The sequence below is a fragment of the Engystomops pustulosus genome, chromosome 6 (genome assembly GCF_040894005.1).
Source record: "Engystomops pustulosus chromosome 6, aEngPut4.maternal, whole genome shotgun sequence".
NCBI classification, from domain to species: Eukaryota; Metazoa; Chordata; class Amphibia; order Anura; family Leptodactylidae; genus Engystomops; species Engystomops pustulosus.
Genome location: NC_092416.1, coordinates 76944060 through 76965646, shown reverse-complemented (window position 1 = coordinate 76965646; position 21587 = coordinate 76944060). Strand labels below are relative to the sequence as shown.

Genomic DNA, 21587 nt, shown 5'->3' with positions numbered 1-21587 from the left:
TGGACCAGACACACCTGTCCAGACTATAACATCACTACCATCAGGTGATGTATATCGCTCTCCTTGATGTTACCAACATCACTTCTGCTCAGTACAAATGCACTTTCATCAGTGACAGCACTGAGGCCCACGGATCCCTCCAGCACAGATACGCCCTGGCCGATGAAAGACGAAGATGCCTGTGACTGGTGGTGTAGTCAGGTACCTTTGCAGGTCATCCTGCTCGCAGACCACACTGATGTACAGGTTTTTGGAAGGTCTGAAAGACCTTTCACCTCCTTAAATGTGCGTGGAGCTGTGTAGCATTCACCATCCAGCTCTCCAGGACACATCCACGTCTATGCCTTTCTCTCATTCTTCCAGTCTCTCTGTATGTCTGTTACAACCTGCTGTTGACACTCTGTGACGCTCTAAGCTCAGAGGCCACAGTCTGAGAACATCCTGCCTGATGCCTCAGAATCCTAAAGGAAATCTACCATTTAATTTGATGCATTCGAAGCAAACATACCTTCAGAATGCTGTACCTTCACAATCCCTGGCTTGTGTCTGAAGGCAGAATAATCAATTGCTGCACCATCCCTGCTGTGTATGAGTGATCTAGCTCAGCTTGATTAGTCATGTCTTGACTAACCTCCATTTAGGTTAGGTTACAAGCTGTCTAATGTGTTGATCTAGGCAGCCAGTCTGACCCAGCTTTCCCAAGGTCCTGAATGTTATAACTGTTTTTTCAGCAAAATCACTCAGCTCAGGGATTAATCAAGATATAATCCTGCATCAGTGTAGCTACAGCATTCTCAAGTTATGTTTGTTTCATACTGCATCAAATCAAATGGTAGGTTTCCTTTAAAAGGGCTTTCCCACAAACAAAAGTTAGGCCCTATCCACGGGGCCCTAGCCCACTTTTATTTGTGGAAAAACACCTTTAGGCATCTGTTATGTTTGACACTTTTGGTGACATCTGGGATGCTCAATTTCTCTATTCTCACCCAAGTCTGATTTCTGCCACACCTGTTCTCAAGCAAAGAAGCACTTACATAGGACCTGCCTGACAAAGAGAAGTAGATGAACAAAACCACAGAAGCTAGACATCATGAGGAGATGCAAAGAAATTAGAGGTATATCAGCCTGCAATAGGTTATAAAGCCATCTCTACTATAACTTACAAAATACCCCAACTTACAACACAGCAGTGTACAGATATTGTGCAGAAAGCATTGTGCATTTGTGTGATTAGTCTTTACCTGTCAATTTCATGGGGTGTGTCATAATGATAAGTGAGAGCCAGTGTTTGCATTATCATCGCCTCTAAATAAAGGAATAACAAATAAATACATGCAAATGGTAAAAAACAAGAAATCAGAATTACAATATGTTGATGTATGACTTGTTATTTCAAGGGATTTGACCAGTTATCCATGGGTGAGAAATCAAGACAAACAGAGAGATGGAGAAAATAGGGCCAACTACCTTTCCTGGTAGAGGTGGTTGGGGAGAGAAACAGAAAGACAGTTGATATGTGATGCCTTGCTGCTCCACCTCTCCGAAAGCATACTGAAAGTTATTTTATTTGTGAAATATTGATACTGCCCCTTCCAGGCTAAACATAGCAGTTCACAGAACAGAACACATGTTGTCATATAAGTGCTAACTTGATGATGGAGCTTAAAAGAAATCTACCATTTGCTTTAATGCATTATGAACCAAACACACATTGAGAATGCTGTAGCTACAATGATGCAGGCATGTATCTTGTTTAATCCCTGAACTAAATAGTTTTGCTGCAAAAACAATTATAAAATTATGACAATGAGGCACTGTCGCTCCTGAGGCTGCCCCGGCACTCTCCTCAGCCTAATTATGCACTGGTCAAGCCTTGTCCTGCCCAGCATAAGCCAAGATTACTCATCACTGTATTTTCCCTGTCAGCCAGAAGTAATCAAATGCTGCACCATCCCCCAGCTGGTGTGTATGAGTCATCCAGCTCAGGTTGATTAATCCTGTCTGGATAGTTGAGGCAGCTCCTGTGTACGTAGAAGTAATGTGTTTATGTACAGCAGCCAGGGCACACAGCTTTCCCAAGGTCCTGTATTTTATAATTGTTTTTTTGAGCAAAACCACTCAGTTCAGGGATTAAACAAGATATGTTTCTGCATTGGTGTCACTACAGCATTCTCAAGGTATGTTTGCTTTACAATGCATAAAAACAAATGGTAGATTTCCTTTAAACAACTAGGGGGAACAAGGGGGACGTGTCTAGCTAAGTGTCCAAAGTAAAGATGACATTTACATTGATGTGTTTTTTTAGGAAAGGTCAATGACCTAGCACAGAGACATGGCAATAGCTGTGTTCATATAAGTTCATTACAATTATAATTTCCTTTCATAGACGCATGATCCTAATGATTTTAATGCGTGATGATTTTATAAAATGCTGTGGTTTGTAGGAAAATCTGTAGTGTGTACACTTTGGGAGAAATTTATCAAGTACTTTAGCATTGTGCCATTTCTTGATGTTAACCCCACCCCTCATATTGTACTGGGTATACTAAGAGGCTCCAACCTATTATTATATATGGTGTCCTACCATGCAGCCGGACAATTCTGTGCTGTCAACTGTGCCAGGAACCCTGTGCCGGTGCTTGAGACTTGTGTCTAGTGGTACATACTGTCAGTAGTGGGCTCTCCCCAGGATCATGGAAATCACTTAACTACTGTGTAACTTTTATCTACTTAAAGGGCATGTGTTACCAAAAAATGAACTACGTTTTTATAACACATTTGAGATTAAAAATATGAGGGGGTGACACAAGAGGTATAAGAGCTTGTATAGTGATCCATTCTTTATAAGGGAACAGAGTAAAATAATTTAATAAGCTTGAACCAGCCATCAGCTGCCATCTTATTTACAAGGTCCAAGGTGAAAGTGACTGCAGAGAAGCCTGGAGCTTATGTGGTGTTTGCTGGATAACAGATGGGAGGAGGACATAGGATGGATTAGTTAGGAGAGAGTTGACATTTCATGCAGTTAGCAAATATGATAGTGAGATGGGTTTTAGAATGTTTGAAACTGTGTAATATTGAGGACTTGCATAACAATACTCCCAGACAATAGCATTAATAGCACAATATGATGCCTGTACTTTGCTACCATAATGGGGCTGTTTCCTTATCTGGTGTCATTCATATCAACAGTAACTTACCACTTCCATTGGTGCCATATGGCAAGTAAAACCTGGAACGGTACGATGTCCAGAAAAAATCACTAAGCTGGAGGAAGAACTTGTGATTTCTGGAGTAACTGTAATAAACCAGATGGAATTAACGGGAAGGTGATCAGGATACTGGTAACAAAATTATAGTTCCCTTATCAAAACAAATGTGGTACCTACTACCTTCTAATATTATGATTATTTTTTGTTTTTTTACTGTCACATAGGCAGTGCCAGGCTGTCAGGGGAAAGAGTCTAATTAGCATATTGGGTATATAAATTATACTAATTAGGCTCTCTACTGTCAGGGGGTTGGTCCTGGGCTGGAGCAGATCAGCCTAGCACCCTCCATCTGACAGTAGAGACCTGAAAATAATTACTCAGGAATGGTAGAGGTAACAGAAATTCTCCGACTGTGTCAGAATCAATGGATCAATGCCTATAATGTAAAGCGTTGTCATGGTGAAAGTAGTGAAATGTCCCCTTTATCAATAATTGAATATTTATATGCTGTCAAATATTAGTCTAAAATTCTAGCTGGATCTGTCCCTTTAACCATAGAATGTATTGACTACATTTTGTGTCATACAAGGCATGATGCTATAGGTCACCACACTGCAGTTTCATCTAATGCATAAATAAGAGCTATTTTATAGTCAGGAGCAGTTTCGTTATTATACCGGTATTGTAGATACTCACTTGGGGATTATAGAAGCTGCCTTAGAAGCAACGTCTCCTGGTGTGCACTCACGTCGAATGTGCTCATATGGTGGGCTGGAGCTAGAGGTTACATATTGTAAATGAAAAAAGAAATCTGGAATATGCATATAATATGGTATTTATATTTATACTAATTTAGCTACAATGATATTCTACAGATGAAAAGTAAACTAAAAAGAATTCTAAAAATAAATTGACAAAATTCCATTTGTAATGAAGCTCTTGTTTGTAGCATAGAGCTGCAATATGATCTAAAGTCCACCAATACGCCTTGGATATCCAATCATAATCCTATTACTACTTTATTGTAATATTATTTTAATGACCAGCTCATAAAAAGGTTTCCCAACTAGATAAAAACACTTCTTACCTTAACATGTAATAACCTCTGCTTGTATACAAAGTAATTACGATAAATATAACCAAAGAGATGAGAAGCTCCAAAGTGATCCCCCCTGCAACGTAAAGCAGTTTATCTCATTTACATTGGTCTGGAGGAAATTTTATATATATGTTTACTATGGATGCAGGGGCTCAGTAGACACATGATTGGCTTAGATACAGCAAAAAAAGAATGAACCACATATTATAGATTTAGATACAGCAGCTCAACAGAGCATACATGATAGATAGGGTCAAGCACAGGAGCTACACAAACAGAACAACAAATTATGTGGGGGTCATTTATCATAGTGTGGTTTGAGGTTTGTTCTTGTTTCCTTTTCTTTTCCAGTGTTTTCTTATTCGTGCTTATTTATCATAAGGCTTTTTTTGCTATGTTAAATTTGTTTGGCTTCATACTTTATTTTCCACAATTTGTGTTTTTTTTTTATATAAAAGCCACAAGTCCTCTCATTAATAAGTCTCAATTTGCAGCTTTTGTGCATTTATTGTGCATTATTTCCTACAACCATAAAGAATCTTGCTAATGCCAAGATTTTCCTAGATTAGTTTTGCACCTATTTCTGCTTTGCACCAACAAAGAGACACAAATCAAACAAGTACATCTGTCCTGCTTACATAAATAAGGAACCCTAACACAGCTCCCCCAATTTCATACAACCTTCGGAATAGGCGCAAAAAAGGAACAAAAAATGCTCAAATTAAATTAAAAAGGCGCAAACACAGAGAAAAGAAATAAGAACTATGATAAATTACCCACAGTGAGTTGTAAAATTATTTATAGGCCCCTTCCACACTAGCGAGTGTGATGCGATGAACTCGCATCACACTCGCAACGCAAGCTGCCGGGAACGCACGGCCCGAACCCTGCACCGCGGGAGTGAACTCAGCATGTCAGTTCATTCCCGCGGTGCAGGGTTCGGGCCGTGCGTTCCCGGCAGCTTGCGTTGCGAGTGTGATGCGAGTTCATCGCATCACACTCGCTAGTGTGGAAGGGGCCATACACCTTGAACTTTTCCTCATGTTAAAGATTATAACTAGAGATGAGCGAGCACTAAAATGCTCGGGTGCTCGTTATTCGAGACGAACTTTTCCCGATGCTCGAGTGCTCGTCTCGAATAACGAGCCCCATTGAAGTCAATGGGAGACTCAAGCATTTTTCAAGGGGACCAAGGCTCTGCACAGGGAAGCTTGGCCAAACACCTGGGAACCTCAGAAAAGTCACGTCATCGGGGGCGGCGATCCGTCTCCATGGTAGCCTCGGGTCTTCCGAAGACCCGAGGCTATTTCGTTTTAACCCCTTCATTACAATGTGCTGATAGCACATTGTAATGAATGAGGAGGAAAATCCCCATATACTGTAGTACGGCAGTATATGGTAGGATCGATCAGACAAACTAGGGTTAAAGTACCATAGGGAGTCTGAAAAATAGTATAAATAAAAATTTAAAAAAGTTTAAAAAAAAATTATAATAAAAAAACCTAAAATTTCAAATCACCCTCCTTTCCCTAGAACTGACATAAATATAAATAAACAGTAAAAATCATAAACACATCAGGTATCGATGCATCCGAAAATGCCCGATCAAAATATGATAATGGTTTTTCAATGCGTTTAACCCCGTAACCGAAAATAGCGGCCAAAGTCGAAAATGGCACTTTTTTGCCATTTTGAATAATATAAAAAAATCTATAAAAAGTGATCAAAAGGTCGTACAGTCCTAAAAATGATATCATTGAAAATATTATCAAATTTTGCAAAAAATGACACCACCCACAGCTCCATACACTAAAGTATAAAAAAGTTATTAGCGCAAAATCAAAAAAATAATTTTTGTACAGGAGGTTTTCATTTTTGTAAATGTATGAAAACATTATAAAACCGATACAAATTTGGAATCCCCTTAATCGTACCGACCCAAAGAATAAAGTAGACATGTCATTTGGGGCGCTCAGTGAAAGACGTAATATCCAAGCCCACAAGGAAATGGCGCAAATGCGTTTTTTCACCATTTTCATTGCATTTGGAATTTTTTTCCCGCTTCTGAGTACATGGCATGGAATATTTAATAAAATAAAAATTTAAGGTACAGTATGGTAACATTTACAGTAAAATGGACAATGGTAATGTTGTTGTTGTATGCCTTATGTTTATGAGCGACAGTTTTCCTGCTATATACCTGCATGTCATAAGAATTTAAATTAAAAAAAGGACCATGTTAAATTCAAATCTGTTTTTTTTTTTAATTTTTACCGGTGTTTTGTATGCATTGGAAAAGGTGTAGTCTTATACGGCGAATATATCTTGAACTCTATATTTTAAACAGGAAAGTAGGGGAGTCACCTTATACACCAGGTCGTCTTATACGCCGGAATATACGGTATTTGGTCACCTTCAAACAAGAAAGATTTCTGGCTCTCACAGACCTGTAACTTCTTATTGAAAAGGCTCTTCTGTCCTCCACCCATTACCTGTAGTAATTGCACCTGTTTGAACTTATCAGTATAAAAGACACCAGTCTACAACCTCAAACAGTCATACCCCAAACTCCACTATGTTGTAGAAAATCCACCTTAATTTGCATATAAATTCTTTAACAATCAGACAATGTGATTTTCTGGATTTATTTTCACATTTTGTCTCTCATAGCTTAGGTCTACCTATTATATCAATTACAGGCCTCTCTCATGTTTTTAAGTGCGATAACTTGCACAATTGATGGCTGACTAATTACTTTTTCCCCATTGTACAATATAAGGAGGGAGATGAGGGGGCCACAATATAAGGGGAGCACAATATAAGGGGGTAGATGAAAGAGAGCTTACAATATTAGTCATGAGAGGAGGCCACAAAATGAGGGTCTGGATAAATTGTGGCCCATAATATGAGGGGGAGATGAAGGGGGGGACCAATATGTGCTGTAGATGAGGTGATCGCAATAAAGGGGGAGATGAGGGGCAACAATATAAGGGGTAGATAATGGAGTCACAATATAAGGGGAGTTGAGGAGGGACCATAATGTAAGGGGGATATAAGGGGGGGCCATAATGTGAGGGGGACATAAGGGAAACCCAAAACATTAGGGGGAGATGAAGGGCCACAATAAGTAAAACCCTACAAGATTATGGGGATATGGGGGTCTTGAGTGGAGGCAACAATATAAAAGGGGAAGATGAGGGGGGACAAAATGTGAGAGGTGGTAAGGAAGCCGCACAATATGAGGTGGAGATGAGAGGGGCCACAATATGAGGGGGAGATAAAGGGGGCATAATATGAGGGGGAGATAAAGGGGGCCACAAAATGAAGGGAGGTGATGGGGCCAGAAAATGAGGCCAGAGATGTGATGTGAGGAGGAGGTGAGGGAGGCATACAATATGATGAAGGATGAGAGGGGGACACAATGTGAGGGGTAGATCAGGGGTCAAAATATGAGGGGAAGATGATCGGGCCACAATATGAGGGGGAGATGAGGGTGGCCCGTAATCTGAGGAGGAGGTAAGTGAGGCCAAAAATACGAGAGCTGACAGGGCTACAATATGAGGCCACAACTTTGGCTTTTTTCCTGACCTTGCATTACACATTTATCGCAGAATTGTCTGATCTTTTTATTGGTTTTCATTATGCTGTTTGTTCACTAATGTTCTCTGACAAATCTCTGAGGCCTTCACGAAACAACTGTAATGAGTATACACTGTGCGCAGGGCCGAATCTGCCATGAGGCGAGATGAAAACCTCGCCTCAGGCGGCGGATGCCAGAGCTCTGCGTGAGGCGGCGAAATTTGGGGCCATAATGTGGGCGATGCGGGTGGCGATTGCCGCCCGAATTGCCCACATGAAAAATCAATCGCGCCTGTCTCTTTAAGAGACAGACGCGAATGAAGTACAGAGCGGCTCCAGCACAGACCCTTCTGTCCGTGCCGCTCTGTTGCTTTGGAGGACTCAGGCAGCGTGCAATGACGTCACACCGCCTGCGTCCCTTCACAGAGCACAAGCCAGCCGAAGACCCGGGAAGAGGACGCGAACGCCCGCGGGGGAGCGTGACAGGAGTCAAGGTGAGTGGATTGCTTTATTATTTTTATAAAAGGCAGACTGTATACCTAAGTAAACGGGGGGGCTGTATATCTAAATAAATGGGGGGCTGTATATCTAAATAAACGGGGGGGCTGTATATCTAAATAAACGGGGGGGCTGTATATCTAAGAAAACGGGGGGGGCTGTATATCTAAGAAAACGAGGGGGGGCTGTATATCTAAGAAAACGGGGGGGCTGTAATGGGGGGGGGCTGTATATCTAAAAGAACGGGGGGGCTGTATATCTAAGAAAATGGGGGGGGCTGTATATCTAAGAAAATGGGGGGGCTGTATATCTAAGAAAATGGGGGGGCTGTATATCTAAGAAAATGGGGGGCTGTATATCTAAGAAAATGGGGGGGGCTGTATATCTAAGAAAATGGGGGGCTGTATATCATAGAATATGGGAGCTGCTTATTTTAAAATAAGGGGGCTGTATATTATATAATAAAGGGAGCTGTATATTATATAATATGGGAGGTGAGCTGGACATTATGTAACCTGGGGATGGTTTATATGGGGTACTGTATGTAATTTAAGTGAGCATGATTTAAATAAAATTTTGGGGCGGTAAATCTGTATATAGTTAAACATGTGAGAATCTGGATATAGGGGTCAGATTTTAGTTAAACTATAGGATCTGTATATAATTTAATCAGGCGAGAGGGGCTTTTATTATAAATTTTAAAATAAATGAAGAAGGGATTCTTTATCCACTCTGTGTGTATGGGGGGGGGGCAGAGTGGTCCATTGTGTCATGAGAGTTGTACAGTATATGATTTAGGAGCGCTGTTATTTCTGTGAATATATACTGTAATTGACTGTGGTATATTATTGGTGCAGAGATGTGGTGCCGGGAGCTGAAGACATCTGCAAGCAAATTCAACAGTCCTGGGTGGGTGAAGACGTAACGAAGTCCTCTTCCTGATGGAGCAGATCGTCACCTGTGAGGTACTAGATGGCACTATTGTCTGTGTCACTAACCGGCTAGTGGTACCACGTGTGGTGTCACAGAGGGCCAGTTACTAATTTTAAGTAATGTTTTTAGCATTTTTTTTAACAGGTTGTAAATCCTTTTTAAAAATGTGGAAATAAATTCAGTAGGCCGAACATATCCTGGAAGCGCGGGGGGCTCGTCTGGTGTTGTGGCGTTGGGGCGGGGGGGTTTTGGGGCGTCATTTTAATTTTCGCCTCAGGCAGCAAAAACCCTAGAATCGGCCCACAGATCTATTCTGTATTTGCTAATAATTTGATATATAAAGGCACTTTTTATTCAGATGTATTAGAGTACTGGGGTCTGAATACATATACACACCATACTTTTAAGTACAGGAGGTCCCCTACTTAAGAACACTCGACTTACATACGACCCCTAGTTACAAACGGACCTCTGGATATTGGTAATTTATTGTGCTTTAGTCCTAGGCTACAATGATCAGCTGTAACAGTTATCACAGGTGTCTGCAATGAAGATTTAGGGGCAGATTTATCAAGCAGTCTGAAAGTCAGAATATTTCCAATTGCCCATGGCAACCAATCACAGCTTCCCTTTAAAATATTCATGAGCACTGGTGAAATGGAAGCTTGGTTGCCGTGGGCAACTGGAAATATTCTGACTTTCAGACTGCTTGATAAATCTTCCCTTAGTGTTGATCCTTATTCTTGTGACAACCCAACTTTTTTAAAATCCAATTGTCACAGAGACCAAAAAAGTTCTGGCTGGAGCTACAATGATAAAATATACAGTTCTGACTTACATACAAATTCAACTTAAGAACAAACCTACAGACCCTATCTTGTATGTAACCCGGGGACTGCCTGTACTTTGATTTGCCATCATTTGCGAAAGCACATTTTATTTTGCCTCTTCGCGTATTAAGGTGTACAAGCCGTGATAAATTTCCTTTTGTGTTGCCCTATCACACAAAATACTTTTAAGTTTAAGGGTTATGAATACATATGCAACCCATGACTAAGCTGGAAAAAAAGGCTGCTAATGACTTTGCATTAACAGGAGCAAGGGAGTTAAGTCCCTATCTGGCTGCAATATCAAAATAAAAGAACAGAAATGATTTTTACAAAGCAAATGTGTTACATGAACAGCCAATGTAGCAACTTTTTAGACTCACCCCAGCCATATGTTCCTATAGAGATTTTCATGGTGCCTGAAAATGAAATAAATTGCTGTTACAAACCATGACAAAAAAAAGACATAAAAGAAACAGAAATTTGTACTGTACTTGGAAGTGCAGAGAATGAAAATTGATTGCTACCTAGTATTTTGCAGTTCCCTGATAGTAACAACTAATAAATATTGTGATTGATGTGTCATCATGCTACTCTGAAGAAAAACAATACCCAGATAACTATTCAAACAAAAGATAGCCCGGATAACACAATTCTCACTGTGTGGCAACACAATGCATAAATGGGTAAGCATTAGAGATGAGCGAGCACTAAAATGCTCGGGTACTCGTTAATCGAGACAAACTTTTCCCGATGCTCGAGTGCTCGTCTCGAATAACGAGCCCCATTGAAGGATGGAAACACCACGGAACTGGACAGGAAACAGCAGGGGCAGCATGCATGGATGCCTCTGAGGCTGCTTAATCGCACCATTATGCCAAAATTATGGGCAACAGCATGGCCATGACAGAGTGACCGAATGAGGCTAGATAGCATCTAAAACATCCAATAATTGACCCTGACACTATAGGGGACGGCATGCAGAGGCAGCGGCAGCAGTGGCAGGCTAGAGAGTCTCATGGCGACATACTCTAAATGGACTCAGGTTTCACCAAAGGAGGTGAAATGATTTCCTATGTGAACAAAAGGTTGACGGTATATTTAGTCGATAACACAGCATTTTGTCAACATAGTGACCAAGTTTCATAACGTATCTGGTGAAACACCCGAAAAATGAGCCTGACACAGCTCTTTTGATAAGGGGACGACATGTGGAGGCAGCCATGGAGACGACTTCCATGATTAAGAGCGACAGTATGGGGCATTCATATTGCGCTGCTATGATTGCAACGTCAGGTCTCCAGCATGGCGGCGACAGATGGGCCGAGTTCCACTATGTATCTGGTGAAACACCTGAAAATTCTGCCTGACACAGCTCGTTTGATAAGGGTATGATGTGCTGTATATCCTCTCGTGCTCCAGCGTCTGGGGTATAGAGAGTTGAAATGAGACATTGGTGGACGCTGTGGAGGATCGTGGAGGCAAAATGGACAGGAAACAGCAGGGGCAGCATGCATGGATGCCTCTGAAGCTGCCTAATCTTGGGATGGAGCTGGCGGTCCACTGCCAGGCGAGCTTTCGCCTGTCCAAGCCCCTGTCTCTCGGCTCCTCCCCACCCAAAATGGGCCTGGGGGCCAGAAGCGTTTACTTTGAAAAAATTATAATTTTCAAAGCAGGCCGGGTCGTTTGAATATGTCACCTAGGAATAATGGAATAGCATAGTGGTTGTATTTTTAATTGTTTTTACGGAAATGGTTCCATGATTAAGAGCGACAGTATGGGGCATCCATATTGCGCTGCTATGATTGCAACTTCAGGTCTCCAGCATGGCGGTGACAGATGGGCCGTGTTCCACTATGTATCTGGTGAAACACCTGAAAATTCTGCCTGACACAGCTCGTTTGATAAGGGGACGATGTATGGAGGCAGTGAACTAGTAGTAGATTAAAGGTGCTGCAGTTAAAACTATGTTAGTTGGATCTTGAGATGGAGCTGGCGCTCCGCTGCCAGGCGAGCTTTCGCCAATCCAAGCCCCTGTCTCTAGGCTACTCCCCAAACAGCACTTCTAAGAACCTTTTGTATAAGATCAAGTGTAGTAGCGTTCTTATAAGTTTAGGATATGGCGGGTGAGGGGAATGTAAACAGATGCGCAAGAAGCGCTGAAATAATATTGGTAAATGATAAAAGTTTGCCAGTATATTTTGTGGATTACACAGCAGGGTGGCGACAAAGTTAACAAGTTTGATGTGGAATCCATGAAAACAACCCAAAATTCTGCCTGACACAGTTCGTTTGATAAGGAGACCATGTACGGAGGCAGCTATATGGACGACTTTTGGAGGCAGCTATGGCGATGACGTGTGGAGGTAGCAATGGAGACAACGTGTGGAGCCAGCTAAAAAGACGACATGTGGAGGCTGCTATGGAGACAATTTAATTTGGATAGTGCCTGTATGTGACAGTCCAAAAAAGTTTTCAAACCAGAGGAGCAGGTAGGTGGTCCTCCAGAAAAATTAAATAAATTGAGTGCCTGTATGTGGCAGTCCAAAAAAGTTTTCAAACCAGAGGAGCAGGTAGGTGGTTCTCCAGAAAAATTAAATAGATTTAGTGCCTGTATGTGGCACTCCCAAAAATTGCTTAAAACAGAGGACCGGGTAGGTGGCCCTCCAGAAAAATTAAATACATAGAGTACTATAGCTAGAGCCAGTTGGCCCTGGCAAAAAATAGCCAGTTTCCTATGCTTTAGTGTACAAAGAGGAGGAGAAGGAGGACAATGAGGAGGAGGAGTGCATACATTTTTCAGGTTGAGCTTCTTTCACCTGGTGGAGAATGAAAATTTAGAGAAATCCAGGCTTTATTCATCTTGATAAGCGTCAGCCTGTCAGCGCTGTCAGTCGACAGGTGTGTACGCTTATCGGTGATGATGCCACCAGCTGCACTGAAAACCCGCTCGGACAACACGCTAGCGGCAGGGCAGGCAAGAACCTCCAAGGCGTACAGCGCCAGTTCGTGCCACATGTCCAGCTTTGAAACCCAGTAGTTGTAGGGAGCTGTGTTATCATTTAGGACGATGGTATGGTCAGCTACGTACTCCCTCACCATCTTTCTGTAAAGATCAGCCCTACTCTGCCGAGACTGGGGACAGGTGACAGTGTCTTGCTGGGGTGACATAAAACTGGCAAAGGCCTTGTAAAGCGTACCCCTGCCAGTGCTGGACAAGCTGCCTGCTCGCCTACTCTCCCTTGCTACTTCTCCCGCAGAAGTATGCCCTCTGCCGCTAGCGCTGTCAGAAGGGAAATACTGTTTCAGCTTGTGCACCAGGGCCTGCTGGTATTCATGCATTCTCACACTCCTTTCCTCTCCAGGGATGAGAGTGGAAAGATTTTGCTTGTACCGTGGGTCCAGGAGAGTGAATACCCAGTAATACCCAGGAACATTCTCCTCCTCTTCCTCCTCATCCTCCTCCACCTCCTCTGATATGCGCTGAGAAACAGACCTAAGGGTGCTTTGGCTATCAACAAGGGAATCTTCTTCCCCCGTCTCTTGTGACGAGCGCAAAGCTTCCGACTTCATGCTGACCAGAGAGTTTTTCAACAGGCCAAGCAGCGGGATGGTGAGGCTGATGATGGCGGCATCGCCACTGACCATCTGTGTTGACTCCTCAAAGTTACTCAGCACCTGACAGATATCAGACATCCACGTCCACTCCTCATTGTAGACTTGAGGAAGCTGACTGTCCTGACTACCAGTTCTGGTGGAAGTTGACATCTGGCAGTCTACAATCGCTCTGCGCTGCTGGTAAACTCTGGATAACATGGTTAATGTTGAATTCCACCTCGTGGGCACGTCGCACAACAGTCGGTGAGCGGGCAGTTGGAGGCGGCGCTGCGCTGCCCTGAGAGTGGCAGCATCTGTGCTGGACTTCCTGAAATGCACACAGATGCGGCGCACCTTCGTGAGCAAATCAGACAGATTGGGGTATGTCTTGAGGAAACGCTGAACTATGAGATTTAACACATGGGCCAGGCATGGCACATGTGTCAGTCTGCCGAGTTGCAGAGCCGCCAGCAGGTTACGGCCGTTGTCACACACAACCATGCCTGGCTTCAGGTTCAGCGGTGCCAGCCACAGATCAGTCTGCGCCGTGATGCCCTGTAATAGCTCTTGGGCGGTGTGCCTTTTATCGCCTAGGCTCAGCAGTTTGAGCACTGCCTGCTGTCGCTTAGCAATGGCACTGCTGCTGTGCCTAGAGCTACCAACTGATGGCGCCATGCCCACGGATGGTAATTCGGAGGAGGAGGAGGTGGAGGAGGGGTGGGAGGGGGAGGAGGCATAGTAGGCCTTTGCGATATACTTCCTTTTGCGCTCCAGCGTCTGGGGTATGGAGAGCTGAACGCTGGTGGATGCTGTGGAGGATCGTGGAGGCGAAGATGGGGTTTTCGCACGGGAGGTGTTTGGGCCTTGGTCCTGGGCAGGGGGCTGACTAGCAGATGACACAGGGGAAGGAGCAGTGGTGTGCCCGGCCGGAGGTGAACGGGCTTGGTTCCATTGAGTGGGGTGTTTAGCATTCATATGCCTGCGCATACTGGTGGTAGTTAAGCTAGTAGTGGTCCTGGTTTGTCAAAGGTTGCACACCACAGTCCGTCGGTCATCCGGTGTTTCTTTAAAGAACCTCCAGACTTCTGAAAATCTAGCCCTCGCCACGGGAGCTTGACTACGGGCAACATTTGGCGCTGATGCACCAGCTCTGGCCCTGCCTCTCCGTCTGGCCCCACCACTGCCTCTTCCAACCTGTTCTGCTATAGGACTCGCCTCCGTCTCAGAAGCACTGTTTTCACCCGGCCTATCAACCCAGCTTGGGTCTGTCACCACATCATCCTCCGATCCCTCAGTCTGCTCCCCCCTCGGACTTCCTGCCCTGACAACAACTTCACCATTGTCTGACAACCGTGTCTCCTCATCATCCGACACCTCTTTACACACTTCTTCCACTACGTGAATAATGTCATCATCACCCACAGACTGCGACTGGTGGAAAACCTGGGCATCGGAAAATTGCTCAGCAGCAACCGGACAAGTGGTTTGTGACTGTGGGAAGGGTCCAGAAAACAGTTCCTCAGAGTATGCCGGTTCAAATGCCAAATTTTGCTGGGAGGGGGCAGACTGGGGGGAAGGAGGCTGAGGTGGAGGAGCCGGAGGAGTGCTGATTTCGGTGACATGGGTGGACTGCGTGGAAGACTGACTGGTGGACAAGTGGCTAGAAGCATTGTCCGCAATCCACGACATCACCTCTTCGCACTGTTCTGGCCTCAACAGTGCTCTACCACGAGTCCCAGTAACTTGAGACATGATGAACCTAGGGAGTGTAGCTCTGCGGCGTTCCCCTGCTCCCTCATAAGCAGGTGGTGTCTCACCCTGCCCAGGACCACGGCCTCTGACCCCTGCAGTAGTTGGACGCCCACGTCCACGCCCTCGTCCTCTACCCCTAGCCCTCGGGTTAAACATTTTCCAAATTAAAGTGTAAACTTTTAATTTTTTTTTTTTTGTGTTTATTTTTTTTTATTATTTTTTTTTTTTTAACAAAACTATGCTATCCTATTGCTATGGCTAGTTTCTAACCTACACTGACAGCACACAACTGGATTTTGTGCTGTGCCTGATGAGTTTGAGCTATAAAATGAAATAAAGGTAAAAAAAAAAAAAAAATCAGCAGACTCTGCCTAATTCTAATCAAACCCCTAATAAATTGTCCCACTTCGGTGTTTGAGGTGGATATGCGTGTCACTAAGAGCTAAACACAACGGTCGCAGGTCTCCCAGCAAATTCCTCACAATATGGTACTAGCTGCACTACTAATGCCAGCAAGCCCAGCCACAAGCAAACAAAAAAAAGGAAAATATAACGCTATTGTAGGCCTAAGTAAGCCGTTGGGGTTCTCCTATGGCTATTTTGTAGCCTACACTGAGAGCACACTGCTTTGCAAGATGAGTTTGAGCTATAAAATGAAATAAAGGTAAAAAAAATAAATAAATCAGCAGACTCTGCCTAATTCTAATCAGACCCCTAATAAATTGTCCCACTTCGGTGTTTGAGGTGGATATGCGTGTCACTAAGAGCTAAACACAAAGGTCGCAGGTCTCCCAGCAAATTCCTCACAATATGGTACTAGCTGCACTACTAATGCCAGCAAGCCCAGCCACAAGCAAACAAAAAAAAGGAAAATATAACGCTCTTGTAGGCCTAAGTAAGCCGTTGGGGTTCTCCTATGGCTATTTTGTAGCCTACACTGAGAGCACACTGCTTTGCAAGATGAGTTTGAGCTATAAAATGAAATAAAGGTAAAAAAAATAAATAAATCAGCAGACTCTGCCTAATTCTAATCAGACCCCTAATAAATTGTCCCACTTCGGTGTTTGAGGTGGATATGCGTGTCACTAAGAGCTAAACACAAAGGTCGCAGGTCTCCCAGCAAATTCCTCACAATATGGTACTAGCTGCACTACTAATGCCAGCAAGCCCAGCCACAAGCAAACAAAAAAAGGAAAATATAACGCTATTGTAGGCCTAAGTAAGCCGTTGGGGATCTCCGTTCCGGTCATGTGACCTAGGTCGCGATCATGTGATTCCCTGAATATACAAAAGGACAGAAACTGCGGTGCCATCATTTGACAGACATCTATGGTAAGTATCTAAAAAAAATATTGTAGGACACAAACATAATTGTATAGTAGTGTAAGTGATATGTACCCACATATAAAATATTTCCAAAGAAAAGAAAATTCAAAGTATAATGTTAGGTACGTAATGTTGCATCCATTAAATTCTATATCAGGGAATACCGCGTATGGATACTATATGGCTTCTAGATGGAACCCCCACTACAATTTACAAAAAAAAATTTTTTTAAATAATTTTTTTAAGCTTTCCAAAAATTTTTTTACCAGACTTATTAAATAGATGTAATTGTAAATTCGGAGGTCCTCTCATCCATCCCACATACACAACTCCAGTTTGAAAGGTACCTCAGGGGATTAGGGACATAGATAGACTATCTGGGCCAAACTATTGCCAAGTCATATCCAGTAGATATGTAGCCCCTTTATATTTGGTACAAGTGCTGAGTTAGTTAGGCCATACATATTGGACATCCCAAGACAAAAAAAAGAGAAAACCGTAGGAGTATATCGCTACTTAGACAAATCGTATTGTTCCAAATTGTATATATATACTATTTTTAGTTCCTATGTCTGTATTTTAGTCCATGTATGGCCATGTATCGCAGCTAAATTAATCGGATGGTCACCAGCCATAGATACCTCTTAAATAGATAAGACATCCATACACCTCCACTCTATAGAAAAAGCCATAGCAGGAAGAAAAAAATAGGGGAGGGGGGGTCCAAATTGATATACCATACTAGTACCTAGATCACGTAGTAATCACAGTCAAAGGAGGGGCTGGATCCACGCATGGGGGTGAGACAATATACAGTGCCACTCTATCTGTAAAGAAAATACAAGTGATATGTCATGTAAATATAGTGTATGGTCATACAAGTTAAAAGCAAGACATCAATCAGTCAAAAGTCATATTATTGCGGACAAAGAATGCATGTAAACCTAGGGAAAAACCTAGATGACGCCTCCCATCTTAAATTCCCTGTTTAATCCATTAGGTTCAAGTGAATCCAGCTCATATATCCACCTAAGTTCCAGTCGTTTCAATGATCTTTCCCTGTCTCCACCCCTCCGATGTTTTTGTACTCCATCTATGATACGGAATCGGAGTTGTGAGACATGATGATGGCTCTTAAGGAAGTGGTCCGGAAGGGGTAAATCTGTCTTGTTGGTTCTGATTGTTGACTTATGTTGATTTATACGCAGGCGACACTCCTGGGTGGTCTCGCCCACGTATAAGAGACCACAGGGGCATTGGATCAAGTAGATGACGAATTTTGAAGTGCATGTGTAATGTTGTTTAATCTGATATTTCCTGCCTGTCTGATTCCCATCACCTTACGGTCAAACCAGCCGATAAGGGTGGGGCGATCGTGGTGATGGATACCGCCCAGTATATCCAGGAGGCCATGCGTCAACTCAATGACCCTAATATATACTTGAAATGTACCTATGATCCTAAATTTGATATTTTCAAAAAAATCAAGACCCTGGTCGACCACGCTTTTGCAATAGATCTAATAGACAAGAAACTGCTTTCATTTCTCCTGACACAACATCCAGTTACACCTGTCCTATATTTGCTCCCTAAAATTCACAAGGATCTTAAAAATCCACCAGGGAGACCGATTGTGGCGGGGATGGGGTCTATCCTCTCCCCACTCTCTAGGTTCCTGGATAAGTTACTCAGAAAAGCTGCCATTTCCACTCGCTCATATGTCAGGGACACTACTGATTTTATAAACAAATTGGACACATTGGATGTTGGGGACAACGATATTTTGGTTTCTTTTGACGTTGTCAGTCTATACACCAGTATTGACCATGAGAAGGGGGTTATAGCTGTGGCCGAAACTAGACGCAACTGGGATCTTGATGAAAGTGGCAAAGAATTTATTATTTCACTTTTAGAAATAGTTTTACAATATAACTATTTTCTCTTTCAAACAGACTTTTTTATACAAAAACGTGGCGTCGCCATGGGGTCAAATGTTGCTCCTACATACGCGAACATTTTCATGGCTTGGTTTGAAGAAAGATTCGTGTACCCATCCAGCCACTTCCACTACGTGGAGGGCTGGATGAGGTACATTGATCATATATTCTTCTTGTGGAAAGGGAGCGAGGGTGATCTGTTGGCTTTCTCTCAAGAGATGAATGTTCACATACCAGAACTACAGTTTACGATGGTTAAGTCCAAGGAATGCCTACAATTCCTGGATACTGTGGTCAGGGTTCAGGGTAACCATCTCTCTACTGATTTGTACACAAAGATAACTGATAAGAACAGTCTGTTATCATTTAACAGTAACCACCCTCCCAGTATGCTTGAATCCCTACCCTATAGCCAGCTCCTGAGGGTGAGAAGGATCGCTGCTGATGAGGAAAGGGTTGACCTACAACTTGATGAGATGTGCACAAAATTTGAAAAAAGAGGTTACCCCCGACCACTCCTGAACCGTACCAAAAAGAGGGTCAGGGTTTGTGAGCGGGATACACTTTTACGACCAAAGAATAGGAAAGAAACGGGAACCAATAGAATCCCATTTGTATCCACATACTGTTCTGTGAGCAATAAAGTGGCAAATATCTTAAGGGACAACTGGTCGATTGTTAGAGACTCTTTACCAAACATTACTGAGTTTCAAAATCCTCTGATTATGGCATATAGGAGACCAAAAAATCTTGGGGATCGGTTAGTACATGCCGATATTTGTGCGGGTTTGAAACAAAAGACTAGTGGGAGAATGGGGAGTTTCCCTTGCCTTAATTGCTGTAACTGTAACAATATGCTCAAAGGCGACACATTTTCTCACCCCCGCACAGGCAGGAAATATCAGATTAAACAACATTACACATGCACTTCAAAATTCGTCATCTACTTGATCCAATGCCCCTGTGGTCTCTTATACGTGGGCGAGACCACCCAGGAGTGTCGCCTGCGTATAAATCAACATAAGTCAACAATCAGAACCAACAAGACAGATTTACCCCTTCCGGACCACTTCCTTAAGAGCCATCATCATGTCTCACAACTCCGATTCCGTATCATAGATGGAGTACAAAAACATCGGAGGGGTGGAGACAGGGAAAGATCATTGAAACGACTGGAACTTAGGTGGATATATGAGCTGGATTCACTTGAACCTAATGGATTAAACAGGGAATTTAAGATGGGAGGCGTCATCTAGGTTTTTCCCTAGGTTTACATGCATTCTTTGTCCGCAATAATATGACTTTTGACTGATTGATGTCTTGCTTTTAACTTGTATGACCATACACTATATTTACATGACATATCACTTGTATTTTCTTTACAGATAGAGTGGCACTGTATATTGTCTCACCCCCATGCGTGGATCCAGCCCCTCCTTTGACTGTGATTACTACGTGATCTAGGTACTAGTATGGTATATCAATTTGGACCCCCCCTCCCCTATTTTTTTCTTCCTGCTATGGCTTTTTCTATAGAATGGAGGTATATGGATATACTCCTACGGTTTTCTCTTTTTTTTGTCTTGGGATGTCCAATATGTATGGCCTAACTAACTCAGCACTTGTACCAAATATAAAGGGGCTACATATCTACTGGATATGACTTGGCAATAGTTTGGCCCAGATAGTCTATCTATGTCCCTAATCCCCTGAGGTACCTTTCAAACTGGAGTCGTGTATGTGGGATGGATGAGAGGACCTCCGAAGTTACAATTACATCTATTTAATAAGTCTTGTAAAAAAAATTTTGGAAAGTTTAAAAAAAAATTTAAAAAAAATTTTTTTTTAATAAATTGTAGTGGGGGTTCCATCTAGAAGCCATATAGTATCCATACGTGGTATTCCCTGATATAGAATTTAATGGATGCAACATTACGTACCTAACATTATACTTTGAATTTTCTTTTCTTTGGAAATATTTTATATGTGGGTACATATCACTTATACTACTATACAATTATGTTTGTGTCCTACAATATTTTTTTTAGATACTTACCATAGATGTCTGTCAAACGATGGCACCGCAGTTTCTGTCCTTTTGTATATTCAGGGAATCACATGATCGCGACCTAGGTCACATGACCGGAACGGAGATCACGTGATCGGAGTAGAAGAATCCGACTGAATACTCGGAAATAACTAATATAGAAGTGCGTCGCCTTGACTACCACAATAGCCACGCATGCGTGATAGGGACGGACGGCTCGGATTAGGCTGGGGGTTGAGAGATCTTGATACTAATGAAATGCACCTGGGGAGCTACAATTTGGCTCTATATCTACTGGTGTTATGCTGTTTTGCACAATAGATTGCACCTTGTATGCTACAATGTATAATGTCTTTTTAATAAAATGAATTTTGATGTTAATACTATAATTATGCACTATGTTCACGTCACTGGAGGAAATGATGTCATCATTGGTCTCACTTTATATATGTTTGTTAAGGTCATGTTTTTTATGCTTGAAAAAGATTCATACTTGAATCGAAACGTTGCGTTTTTATGCCCGGATGATGTACCAATAAAAATCACTTCATACTTTACCTCTCGGTGCTGTGGCTTCCTCTCTCGATTATGCTGTGATTGAAGTTTTTGAACGCCTGAACTTCCAGCTGCGAGCACCAATCCCCAGGAGGGATCACTGTGGATTGCTGTCCTTTCTCTCTATTTATGAGGTGGATATGCGTGTCACTAAGAGCTAAACACAACGGTCGCAGGTCTCCCAGTAAATTCCTCACAATATGGTACTAGCTGCACTACTAGTGC

The 21587-nt window shown here is 42.7% G+C and overlaps 1 protein-coding gene across 1 annotated transcript in view; it reads right to left on the bottom strand.

Moving 5' to 3' along the window:
- LOC140135333 (CMP-N-acetylneuraminate-beta-galactosamide-alpha-2,3-sialyltransferase 4-like) overlaps nucleotides 1-21587 on the bottom strand; it is a 45792-nt gene that overhangs the window by 15724 nt on the left and 8481 nt on the right. The window contains exons 2-6 of the mRNA XM_072156681.1: nucleotides 10532-10567; nucleotides 4300-4384; nucleotides 3909-3989; nucleotides 3201-3298; nucleotides 1242-1305 (exon numbers count right to left, since the gene is read on the bottom strand). Of these exons, the coding sequence (XP_072012782.1) occupies nucleotides 1242-1305; nucleotides 3201-3298; nucleotides 3909-3989; nucleotides 4300-4384; nucleotides 10532-10567 (364 nt within the window). The remainder of the gene's footprint in view (nucleotides 1-1241; nucleotides 1306-3200; nucleotides 3299-3908; nucleotides 3990-4299; nucleotides 4385-10531; nucleotides 10568-21587) is intronic.